Source organism: Saccopteryx bilineata, chromosome 4 (genome assembly GCF_036850765.1).
Source record: "Saccopteryx bilineata isolate mSacBil1 chromosome 4, mSacBil1_pri_phased_curated, whole genome shotgun sequence".
NCBI classification, from domain to species: domain Eukaryota; kingdom Metazoa; phylum Chordata; class Mammalia; order Chiroptera; family Emballonuridae; genus Saccopteryx; species Saccopteryx bilineata.
The window spans coordinates 282,902,216-282,915,065 of NC_089493.1; the positions used below are offsets into that span (position 1 = coordinate 282,902,216).

At 40.8% G+C, this 12,850-nt stretch overlaps 1 protein-coding gene across 18 annotated transcripts in view; it reads right to left on the minus strand.

Annotated features, from left to right (window-relative positions):
- The window catches only part of RBFOX1 (RNA binding fox-1 homolog 1), a 1,121,108-nt gene that overhangs the window by 110,939 nt on the left and 997,319 nt on the right, over window positions 1–12,850 (minus strand). For 16 of the 18 annotated variants that reach the window (XM_066274931.1, XM_066274932.1, XM_066274937.1 and 13 more), the window contains 2 exons: window positions 7,948–8,040; window positions 6,092–6,152 (listed from right to left, as the gene is read on the minus strand). In XM_066274931.1, coding sequence (XP_066131028.1) covers window positions 6,092–6,152; window positions 7,948–8,040 — 154 coding nt within the window. The remainder of the gene's footprint in view (window positions 1–6,091; window positions 6,153–7,947; window positions 8,041–12,850) is intronic. The other 2 variants (XM_066274941.1, XM_066274940.1) reach the window with 1 other exon arrangement.

Here is a 12,850-nt window from a genome sequence, read left to right on the forward strand (position 1 = left end):
TGTTCTTAATTGTTTTTATAACCACCTCCTTTATTAAAATTAATGGTAAAGTGAGCAGGTCTGACATCCGATGTGAATTCTCAGCATCTAAAACTGCACTTGGTGAAGAGACAGCGCTCCATAAATATTTACTTAGTTTTGCTCTAAAGGAACAGAAGGAATATAAAGCTCTTTCTAATAGACTCATTCCCATTTGGTTAGGATTCTATCTCCTTCCAACCTCCAATGACCTGCTTCCTGATACACATCTAACAAAGAAGGCCCCGTTAGGGGTGACTGCCTTTAAGGCAAAGGCAATAAGAATCCAGCCCTTGAAAATCACCTCTGTTCAGACTTACAGAGCTCACGCCGGCTTATGTAAATGTATGCAAATTGCATGCAAATAGCCTCCCAGTCCCTGTGACTCCATCTAGTACCTGGAAGAGACCCTTGGGATAACCCTGCTGGAGACAGACGCCTGCACTGTCAGGAAGACTGACAAAATGATCCTAGTTTTAATTTCTCAGGCAGTTTGTGTACATCCCCAGGCCTTACAAATTCACAGATTTTGATCAAGGACATTAAACCGAACAATGAGGCTTACAACAAAAGGAGAACAGCTGATAAAGCCCACTGCTCCCGGCCTCCCAGGGCCCCCCATAAAACGAGGCGGTGGAGCAGAGCAGAGACTAGATGCGTGGGGATCTCTCTGTATATCAGACGCTGGAGCTGTGGCTGGGCCTGGAGGGGCCACACCTAAATCGGTGCTCCCACCTTCAAATTTAGCTTCTCAAAGCTCATCAGCCAGCTTTCTCTAAAGACGCTGGCCAAGATCCCTGGTGTTAACGAGGGCTCTGTTAGGTGTTAAAAGGCAAGTCTGAAGTACACATACACACACACACACACACACACACACACACACACACACACAATCTGCACAGGACTTCTCTAGGGCTTTTGTGGGTTAGATAGCAAAGAAGCACGTTTAAGAAAGTATCCTTAAATACAACACAGGAGTTTCCAAACCTGCATCCCAATACTTTCTAAAGACCTTTTCTGAGGGTGCCAGTTGCCCGGTTGCTGAAATGGCACACGAGGCAACGCCCAAAACAAATAAAAAGTTAGTGGCACACTGTGTTTTTGCTACAAATATTTATTTTCAACATTTAGATTTCATCTAAAATACAGGATTTCTGGTTCTCTTGAAACATTAGTAAAAACGGGCAACTTCGCATTGCTATAGGTGACCAGAGACCACACTCTTAAACTCTCAGTTAGTCACAGTCACCACTACTCCCTATTGTGTGCCTGGTTGGAGGCTACATGCCAGCAAACCTTTATTGTTACCCTGTGCTGTTTCGTTTTTCTCTCGTAGAGAAATATCTTGCTTTTCCCAGTATATAAATGAAAGATAGTCTAAAAAGACTGTGACTGTCTCAGACCTTCTCTGTTTGCTCATTTATTTTCCTTGCCCTGCCTCCGCTGGCATCTGAATATTTGATCCTTCAACTACTATGTGTGTCAGAAAATTCAACTTACCACCTATAGCAGAAAAAGAACACGATGGTACGTATTACTGAGCTTATTATGTAATTAAAGGTTTAGGGCACTCTGTACCCTGGCAGGGTGTTGAGTACTTTATCCCCCACAATAGTCATGAATATCCTAGGCAGTAGGTTCTATTGTGTCTGTAATTCCCACTTGAGAAAACTGGTGTGTGGAGAGTTTAAATAGCTTGCCTATTGTTCAATAGCCAGGGAAAGACAGAGCTGATACAAAATCTACCTAACTATGTAGTCTTGGATCTCTCTGCCAGTGTTTATCCTTCTTCAGATCTCTAAGAAGGGCCTGGTTGGTTGGTTCAGTGGTAGAGTGTCAGCCCAGAGTGTGGATGTCCCAGGTTTGATTCCTGGTTAGGGCACACAGGAGAAGTGACCATCTGCTTCTTCACCCCACCCCCCATTCCTTCCTCTCTTACAGCCATGGCTCAATTTGTTCAAGCACATCATCTCAGGTGCTGAGGATGGCTCCGCGGAGCCTCTACCTCAGGTGCTAAAAATAGCTTGGTTGCAAGCATGGCCCTAGATGGGCAGAGCATTGGCCCCAGACAGGGGTTGCCAGGTGGATCCTGGTTGGGGTACATGTGGAAATCTGTCTCTCAATCTTCTCTCCTCTCACTTGAAAAAGAGAAGAAAAAAAAAAAGATCTCTAAGAAAACAAAATATCTCCACCCAACACCCAAACTTCTCCAACATACAGGAAATCCCTGAGAATCTGTTTCTCAACTGGTGTGTTGCCCTTGTAGTCACAGTACTCGGGAACTGAATGCCGAGCAACCATTTGATCTGCAGTGAGTAGAGCAAACCCCAGCTCTTCTCTGAGTACTGGAATCCTTGGGGGAAACCAGCAATAGAGAATTAGCCCAATTTTCTCTTTGTGGAGCTTTCTGATGGGTAGAGTGCCACATCCCCTATGTGGCATTCTACAATCTTCTCTTGTATCCAAGTGAAAATGTTCTGGGAAACGGAATTCACATTCTCCATGATGGTATTAACTGTCGTCCCCCAGAGCACAGCCTCCTAGCCACGTGTCTCACCGCAGTTAGGGTCCACTCTAATTAATCACTGGAAACTTTGAAGCTACTCCGACTTTTGTTGGATGTATGACTGAGGGAAGGCCTGAGCAGCGTTGGCATTGATAGTTAGATTTCACCATTTGAGGATGACCTCAAAATGTGATGACTCTAGTAATATAAATTTTGCTAAAAAGTAAATTCAATGGTTTGTGAGAATAAATTAGGTAGCTAATGAATTCATCGATCAGTTAGTTTTTTCACTTCAATGTGACTTCACTGGTCCTTACTTTTCTCTATTTTTCCAGCTTTACTGAGATATAACTGACAACTAACATTTGTACGTATGTAAGGTGCACAACTTTGTAAAACATTCGCCACACTCACACTAACTAACACATCCATCATCTCCCATAGGTACCATTTTCTTATTGTGTGTGTGGTGATAATATCTCCTCTTACCCTTAAACACCCCTGTTAAGGATCTAACAAGGTCTCTACACATTTCCAGTTAAGTCTTATTGCAATTTCTCAGAAAATGCCTTTGTAGTCATGAAACTCAGGAACTAAAAATTGGAAAAGCTTTGAGAACTGCTTTCTTTAAATACCAAAAGTCTTCAAGAGCTACAACTCTCTTTATGTCATCCGGGTTTGCATTTGATTTTTTAAGTCAGTTCTTCTGTGACTGTCCATGAACCCCTTCGGGGCCATACTAGGTCCAGGTGTCGGGAGAGCCTCTGAGTGGCCCCTTTTAGTTTGGGAAGGAGTGACTACATGCCTCATTCTTGGAAATTAAGAATGTATGGCTACCTGGAATCGAATGGGCTGTTTATGCCAACATCTGGAAGAAGGTTTGGGCGTCTGCACTGAATAACCTTTTTGTTACTGTAGCCAGCTGCTATTGGAGTGCCATTCTGTAAGATGATGGGGAAAAGTGATTCACTCATACACAGGTCTGGCCAGGTCTTCTTACTTCGTAATAAAAGAAGATACCTTCACCAACTACCCTATCTTGTCTAGCCTCAGTTTTTGCATCTGTAAGACAAGGATAACTATTTCCTCTTCAGAGGATTTCATGTGAGCCCAGAGTATTTAATATGCTTAACATAAAGACATACAGTTAGTATTCAAGAAATGTTGGCTATTAATGAATGCACTTTGAATTGTGTGCAAAATCCCACAGGTCCAGTTTTCAGCCCCCGGGTATGACATTGATCAATAACTCTTTCTTTAAAATAAATATGCATACATATGGCTTAAGGAATACTGTCTAGCTTCCCTACTTCATTTTCTGTTGTAAATAGTACACATGAGCATCTATGCATATGTATGCAAACATGCCCGCATACACACACACACACACACACACACACACACACACACACACACACACGTTTACTACTTCCTAATGCCCGCCAGTCAGGGTAATGTCAGCATGTACGAACTCTGGCAAGTTGCAGAGTTCTCGATGTTCCCCGAGTAGAAAGGCTTCATGACGCCTAAGTCAGAGGTGGCTTTCCTCCAGCACTGGGCACCCACCGTCTGCTGGGAACATGCCCTATTCCATTTAAGGGTCTGTCTCGGGTTGTTGGAGCTGGGAAAATGGGTCAGCCGAATAAAGACTCCGTCTGGTCTTTTAGCTTAGAGCCCTGTTATAAGGCGAGTATATCTCCGCTTACCAGCGCCCCTTTTAAAGATAATAATACACTGACTTAACCAACTTGGTAGCCACTGGTACAAGAGAGATGAAAAATAAGAACAAAACTACCAAATGCTGATTATAATGCCAAAAAAATCCTTAAATAAATCAGTACAGAAAGTCAGAATAAACCCATACATCCATTTATGGATTATTATTATATAACCAAAAAAAAAAAAAAAAAAGACAGAATTTGGTCTGTATGTAGTCACATTGAAAGAACTCCATATGGACTTTGAAAGCCAATTAAAAACATCGTATGTACACCATGATACCATTTATATAGAAAGCAAGAACACAATGCTGTGAATGCTGTAAGCGTATTCTTACTCCGTAGATACGCATAAAAATTCAAAATGAAAGTATAGACAATGATTTGTAAAAGTGGCATCCTTTGAGGAGGGAGATAAAAAAAACAAGTTGGCAGCAGTATTATTCAAAGTAATTTTAGCCTTTGCTTTAATGTTTCTTTCTTTCTTATTCTCAATGACTATATTTTCATGTTTTATGTGTAATTAAAATGTTAAAAATGGAAAATTCAATACTTTCCTCTTATGACAGTAATAAAACTATATTATTCTTAAAAACCTATAAAACAAAGAAAAAATATCTTCCAGTCTCACAATTCAACTTAACCATTAGCATTTTGATGCAATTTCCATCATAATTTCATTCAAATCCTGCTATACATATAATTTTTTATTTGAAATTTTTTTATTCATTATGGGGCTCTTTCCGTCTTTACTCTGCTCATTTTAATGGGTCTACTATTTTACAAAGCGTATATACTTTAATACCGAATTACTTAATAATTTTTGGTACAATTAAGTATGTGATCAGCATATCAGCTACTTTTCTCCCTATACACCTTAGGAGAGATCTACCCTGAGGTAGATTTAAGACTCACAGTGTGTGAAGATTTTTTTTTTTTGTATTTTTCTGAAGTTGGAAACGGGGAGGCAGTCAGACAGACTCCCGCACGCGCCCGACCAGGATCCACCTGGCATGCCCACCAGGGGGTGATGCTCTGCCCATCTGGGGCATTGCTCTGTTGCAACCAGAGCCATTCTAGCACCTGAGGCAGAGGCCATAAAGCCATCTTCAGCTCCTGGGCCAACTTTGCTCCAATGGAGCCCTGGCTGCGGGAGGGGAAGAGAGAGACAGAGAGGAAGGAGAGGGGGAGGGGTGGAGAAGCAGATGGGCGCTTCTCCTGTGTGCCCTGCCCCAGAATCGAACCCGGGACCCCTGCACGCCAGGCCAATGCTCTACCAACCAGCCAGGGCCAGATTTTTGATGACTCTTCATATACTATATATGTGAAATCCTAGTGTGCGGCATGTTGACGCATCTTGTTGGTTAGGAAGGGCTAAAATGCACTGTATTGAGGGGTCAATGCAACATCCTTACCTGACCCAACGTGGCAGAGAAGAGGAAAACCAAATTCTACAGCCACGCATCCAGAAATGATTCATGCTCAATGAGGACACGGTGGTTAAAAATAAAAAATATAAAAGAAACCTCCATCCTCCCTCAACTGACTATCATAACAACAAATTAAATTATCCAACTAATTCCAACTAATAATGACAGTATCTCACCCCCAAATGGGAGTTATCATGGAGAGACTGAAAGAATGGCATGCAGTTACTCTGAAGCCTGGATCCACCTCTGCAGTGAAAACTATCTTATTGATTCAGATGGTTCATTGTAGCCGGCCAGCAGTGAGGACATAGTCGCCATACGAAGGCAAATGTGACTTGTTGAAACAGATTCCCTAGTTAAACTACTTAATAGGTTCCGAGGGAGAGGTGATTTCTTGTAAAAGGCCAATGTGTACTTACCATTTGTATAAGGGTTGACAGTCTTTTTATTTGTCATGACACGTGCTGTGGCATTATTTACCTATGTACACAGAAAACTCAAATGAGCACGTATTCTGGGGCCAGCCCACAGTTCAATTAGTCGCATGCATTATGACTGTGATTACTTATTAAACAAAAAAACAAAACAAAAAACTAAAATGCATTTTAATTTATAAAAAAAGGCAGTAGGTGCATAACAAAATCATACATTTTTTATAATTACATTTACTTCATAACCATTTTAAACTTACAAATCATTTCAATAAAGCAATGTCATATCATTTAAAAGTTTAATAAGGAGACAGTAAAAGCAAATTAAAAAGGAACTGCATAATTGAAGATTTAAAAGCATGCGTGTACTCCATGGTAACACAGAAACAATATATATATATATTTTTAAACGTAAAATAAAGTTCATATGAAGGAACATGCAGTGGAGTAGAAGAAGGGAGAAGACAAGATACAAGGGAACATAAATGTCAAAAAAAGGGACAAACAAGTTTTAGCCGTGTGCAACACTTGGGGGGGGAGGGGGGACCATCGGGGTAGCAACATCTAGCATTCAACACTTGGAACAAGAGCCTTTGACATCGCAAGAATTAACAAAATCATTCAAGCTTTAAAGTCACAGCTAACAAAAGGATAAAAGAGAGGGTGCATTTGTTGAACACGATATGGAGTTAACGATCTGAGTAAGATGTGCACCGGTCATATCTCAATCCAGTCAGTGCCTCCCAGGCTAGCTTAGAACGTACACTCAATTACAGGCGTACCAATATCCAAAAAAATAGAGCATCAAGAAAACTTAATACAACAAGTCAAAAAAATTCACGTGGTATAGAGATATATGTATATAGATATATCAGCACTAAATACGTGTAACGGCAGATGGACTTGACCACTTACCATTCACCACCATCGCCAGCATGGGTTTGTATACAGTTACCATGGTTACTGAGAGTTTGGTGAGGGGCCTAAGCGTTATCGTCGAGGGGTGGGGGGAAATAAAAGGCAAAATATGCAACATCTTACTCCAAAGACTAAAGCATTTGTAACTGGTATTTTTTTTTTTTTTTAAGTTTTAACAAATATGACCCTGTGGCCACGTTGAGGGAGATCCAGTGGTTAGAAGGATGAGATCTGAGTCCCGGAATTTTAGCGTTAATTTTATTAGCGAAGAGGGGGCCAGATTTTAAACAGGAAATCCTGCTTGCTTATTCACTTTAATATCAAAAGAATGCAAAGGTTCAAACTGGCTTCTTAAAAAAAAACAAAATGAAAGGTTTAAGAATCAAGACCTCTCATTTTTTTCTTAAAAAAAAATAATTGTTCTTTTGAATGTAATTTCTTTTACAATTTGGCTTAATTTGCACACCACTGTGGATCCCTCGTCAACCCTGCAGTGGAAAGAAAAAGAAAAAATAAAATAAAATAAAAAGAAACTCTGCTGTATTCGCTTTTGTCTTGTAACACTCCAACTGTTTGGAATCTATTGCACCCATTGACTCTAACACATGAAAAATAAAATAAAATAAAATAAAATAAAATAAAATAAAATAAAATAAAACCAAAAAACTTTCAGATTAACCTTTTTTGTGTCTCACGTTTGCCATCCACCTCTCAGCAGTAATAAGAGTAACATAATAAAATAAAATGAAAAAACAAAAACAAAAAAAAAGTAAGGCCAGTTTTCCTTTTTATATATAAATATATATATAAACAATGAGAAGGGAACGGGGTCACATACAAGACACAATGATGCATCTGAAACAACGAATGAGCGTGAAGCAGACATTTATCAAAAAGATGTAAAGGAAAATATTTTGAACATGCACCTCGATTTTACGGCCCTCTACCACGGTGCCGTGTAATTTCTCCCTCGCCCTGTCCGCATCGGCACTATTTTCGAAAGTTACGAAACCAAATCCCTGCATGCAGGAGGGAGAAGGGAAAACAACATGCAGATTATTATTTCAGTCAACGACCACTGTGTAACGTTCTCTCGCTTTAATTTCTATGTCTTGTCCTGGCTTCCGTTCTGTAACATGCAAATTAGAGAAATTATAAGAGTACTAAGATGTGCAATCAGTAAGCAACAAATGTGAACAAGATATATTTTTTTTTCTGTCACCAGTTAGCTGTAACCCCTGAAAGAATTCAAAGAATGATACCCCAAAATACCTTTCTAAATGTCACTACAGAATAAAATAAATCTAACGGAAAGAAAATGAGATCAAAATAAATTTACGGTGTCTTCACAGAGAATAAAATGAAATAACGAGGAAAAAAAAAGGGAACCACTTTCTTGACATGCAAATTAAGAATAAAATAAAATAGAACGTGTGCACGAAATTCAACAATGAATGCCAAAACCTTCTAACATTGCCTACAGAGTCATGCCGTGTGGTTTTAAGAACATCTTTTCTTCATGCAGTTTTAGGGTTATTCAAATTGATCAATTCTACAGCCTTTATTTCTCAAAAATAAAAATTAGAAGCCTAAAAAAAAAAAGGAAAGACCTTTTTTTTATATAAGAAATCTTAAACTCTTGGATCTCAGAAAGAAAATAATCACATGAAATGAAAGGAAATAATTGATCAATAATGCAAACAGTTCAAGTAACTTTTTGTATCAATATGTCCCCCCTCCCCCACCAAAAATAATATACATGCTTCTAAATGTGTTAACTGTCCAGACTATTTTATTAACCAAAAAGAAAAATGAGTAAACATAAAGTCCTAACACACATTATGTTGATACTTATTGTTCATATCAACAGGTAGAAAATAAAAGAAGCTTTGTTAATAGAATGTTATTGACAATAACACTCTGGTCACTTCCTCTTTTACTGATAGATGACACATGGACCCTTGACTTTGCCACTGGTATATTTTGTGTTAATAGTTCAGCCTCAACCAACAACCCCACTAAATGTCACATTGTCAAAATCCATCTTTTTTTTCTTCACTGACACTGTTCCTAAGAAAAGTACAGAAAATATGACACATTATTTTTAAAAGCCCTAAAAATATGTGTACATCTTGTTCAGAAATATACACCAGCCTTTTGAAACACTTCCAGCCTGAATTTGCCCAGCTTGTTCTGGTGTTCACAGTGTATACTGAGTGAAATCATGTCATGTGTGGGGATTTCTGGACTTTGCATGAAGGTAAATGCTGGCTTCATGCTTATTCGGGGTAGGAAGATATTCCATTTTACTAATAAAACAGACAGTAGTTCTAAGGAACAAGCAGTCATAACCAACTAGTGTTAACTCCCAATCACTCACTGGGTTGCTAACGAACTCTCCAAAGCTCAGGCTACTTGAGAAGTATGCCCAATGATCTGCCAAACAGAGAACTTTACAGTATTAAGATGAACTCATCTACAGGGGACGCCAGCTGTGATTAGTTTCAAGCTAGAGCAGATGACTCCTTGACAAGATTCTATAGTGAAAAAAAAATTTATTTAATTTGAGAGATTGGATTGAATTACAATTCATAAGATTTCCCATAGTAAGGATCTGTGATGAGAAGTCTGAAATATTGGATTAATATAAGACTATATGCTCCCTATCAGAGGATACTATTTAGGTGGTAGGCTCATGTTCAGTACTCAAGTATACTTGCTAACTGAATAGTTCTGAAATAACAGCTTTTCTACGAGCAAATGACATGGGGCGGGGGGGGGGGGTTACTCTCTTTGATGGCTCTGACTCTTGGCCAGTGGGGTCCCAAACTTAGTTGCATGTCAGAAGGAACTGGGAACATAGTAAACACTTAGATGCCAAGCCCTGTCACTTATCTACCAGATCAGAATCCCCAAGGGGAGCCCAGAAATCTGTTTGTCAGAAAAGTTATTGAGTGGTCCAGCCACTGGATTCCTCTGGCCTCTCACATCACTAAGCAACATCAAAAGAAAGCTACAGTTCTTTGTGTGAAGTTGAATATTGTATTGTCAATCTCAACAGAGCAACCTATGGACTGGGGTGAGTTTTTGAAGGGAGTATCTATCTGTCATGGTTATTTGGATCTCAGGTGTAAGGGTACAGCCCAAATCACATAGCAATGTTCTCTTCCTCACCTATAAGCCAAATTCCCTAGCATCCACAGCCATGCCATATATATATATATATATATATATATATATATATATATATATATATATATATTAAGTAAGAAGGAAACCAGGACTCCGGTTGAATCAGAGACAATTCTCTCAATAGGCAAAGAAGGAAAATCCTGTAGTCCAAGTCTTATAGAGGGAGGGCTTGGTGACAAACATTGGCGTCCGTGGGCGCTAGCAGTCATTATCATCACAGTGCTGGGAAGAATGTAGCCAGGTGAAATGGAACATTCAGCTCAGGGTGTCTACAGCATCCCAAATAACTGAGTTATCATGAATCTCATCCGAACCGAAGGCAAATCATCCTGGCCTAAAATCTGCACTATGTGTCAGGGAGAGATGAAAGTGGAGATGGGAATAGGTTAGGAATCCAAGGAGAGTTCATAACTACAGAGAAAAGACTCCACACCATCCTCAAGTCCTTGATTTGTTCTGAAGCCAAGATAATACATTGATTATTTTTATTATTGTTCTTACTCTCATCATTTTCTGTCAAACCCCACCCTCCTCTTCCTCTGCTCAATCCTTCTGTTCAAACTGCTAATCTGACACGTAGAGACTAGGCAACGTCGAGTTCATGAACAGTTCTCAAAATACCCAAGGGACTTTTCCACCTGTTCCATTGGACTGTCCTGTGTCCCACCAAGATGAGAAGTGATAAGGCCTCCTGGGTCCGATGGCCATCAGCAGGGGTTCCCAAACTTTTTACACAGGGGGCCAGTTCACTGTCCCTCAGACTGTTGGAGGGCCGGACTATAAAGAAAACTATTGAATATGAACAAATCCTTATGCACAAGGCACATATCTTATTTTAAAGTATAAAATCCAAAATGGGAACAAATACAATATTTAAAATAAAGAACAAGTAAATTTAAATCAACAAACTGACCAGTATTTCAATGGGAACTATGGGCCTGCTTTTGGCTATTGAGATGGTCAATGTGCTCCTCTCACTGACCACCAACGAAAGAGGTGCCCCTTCCAGAAGTGTGGCGGGGGCCGGAAAAATGGCCTTCCAGAAGTGCGGCGGGCCATAGTTTGGGGACCCCTGGCCATCAGAATGGTCATCTGGGCAACTACTCTATACCCAGAGAGACCTCCACCTGGCACCAGGCCATGTTGAAAGCCAGAGGTGGGGGTGGGAGAGCTTGTTTCTGTTGACCTGCCTCATGGTCAGAATTCTAGCTCAAGGAAACAGATACTGGCAGTTCTTCAAAACAGTCTACATATTTTAATCTCAGTCTCAGAGGGGGAACAATAGAAGCATGTTCAGGACCTGGGGCAATGCTGATGTGTAGCCCCCTTAAAGATCACGAGTGCACGAGGGGCCACATGAAGAAGGGACGATGCTGCTGATGAAGAGGGTGTGTGACAGGTGCCGTCCCTGCTGGGAGGGCATGATCAACAGGCCAGATGACGGCAACCCGCAGACAGACTGCCCGACTAGTGCAACTTGGTTCTGTTTTAAACCTTTTGTGCATCGTGCATCCTGACCTTCCTCACCCGTTATTTTTCTACTCGGGTCCTGTAGCGTAAGCTTAAGTGATAGCTTCCCTTTTTTGCATTAATGCAAATACATTTTATATCTTACACGGACGCTCTGAAACACCCAGGATGGATGAGTGCACTGATTTTTTTATCTTCTATGAAACTCCAATCCCTCCAGTTTCTGGCGCAGAGAACTGTTTTCTGTGACGGGGAGCTGTTGACGAGAGTCTGAAGGGTCAGGGTTTCCTGTGGAACTAAGAGCCTCACGTCTTGCTTCTGTTTCAATGACCTCTGTACCTGCAGCTCCTTTTCTTTGCAAGGACATCTTGCCCTCTTCCCTTCCCTGGGAAATTCTTTCCCGTCTCTCCTTCAGCTTACATGCCCCTTCTTCCAGGAAGCCTTCCCACCTTCTAACAATGTCAGGCCGCCTGCTGGGAGTCTTCGCAGGCTCTCCTCCCCCCGGGAACACAGTAGCTTGTTTGCAGTGGTTGGTCTGCAGGGTCTGCCTCCCCTGCTCCTGGACCGCGTCTGTGAGGAGGACAGGACTCTTGCCTCAGTCGCGGGGGATTCGCCTGTCTGCTATGGGGACTGTAACCCACACTTAGAGATATCCACTGAGTCAAACGCCAGGCTGCATATTTCCTAGGTGTATTCAAAAGTAGCTTGATTTGGCCTGTCCCCTAATAAAATATTTTAGAGCTAAACAAAATATTTTCAAATCTGCTAAAAGAAAAGAAATGAATTCTAGGATCTCTCACCCCTAAACGCTATCGAATTCTCATCTTCAAAGTCTGGCACATCTCTCTGAAACGTAGCTTCCTTGGACACTTGCTACCCATACATGAATGCATTAGGTATGTTACACACTCCCAGGATATTATAGCTATGGCTTGTGTAGGTATAGGTGTGTAAGTACACACACACATACACATACCCCAAACACCCACAGAACACACAGCCAGACTCCCTTGGCAGGTTGTGACCTGCCTTAGAGACTGTCCACATAGAGAACAGCCAAAAGGTGAGCTCCTCACTCCTAAGGACCCATTCGCTCGCTGGCTGCATCTCTAGCACCCGATGATGGAAATGAGGTCATAAGAGTGGTTCAGATTTTTCAGCCATTAA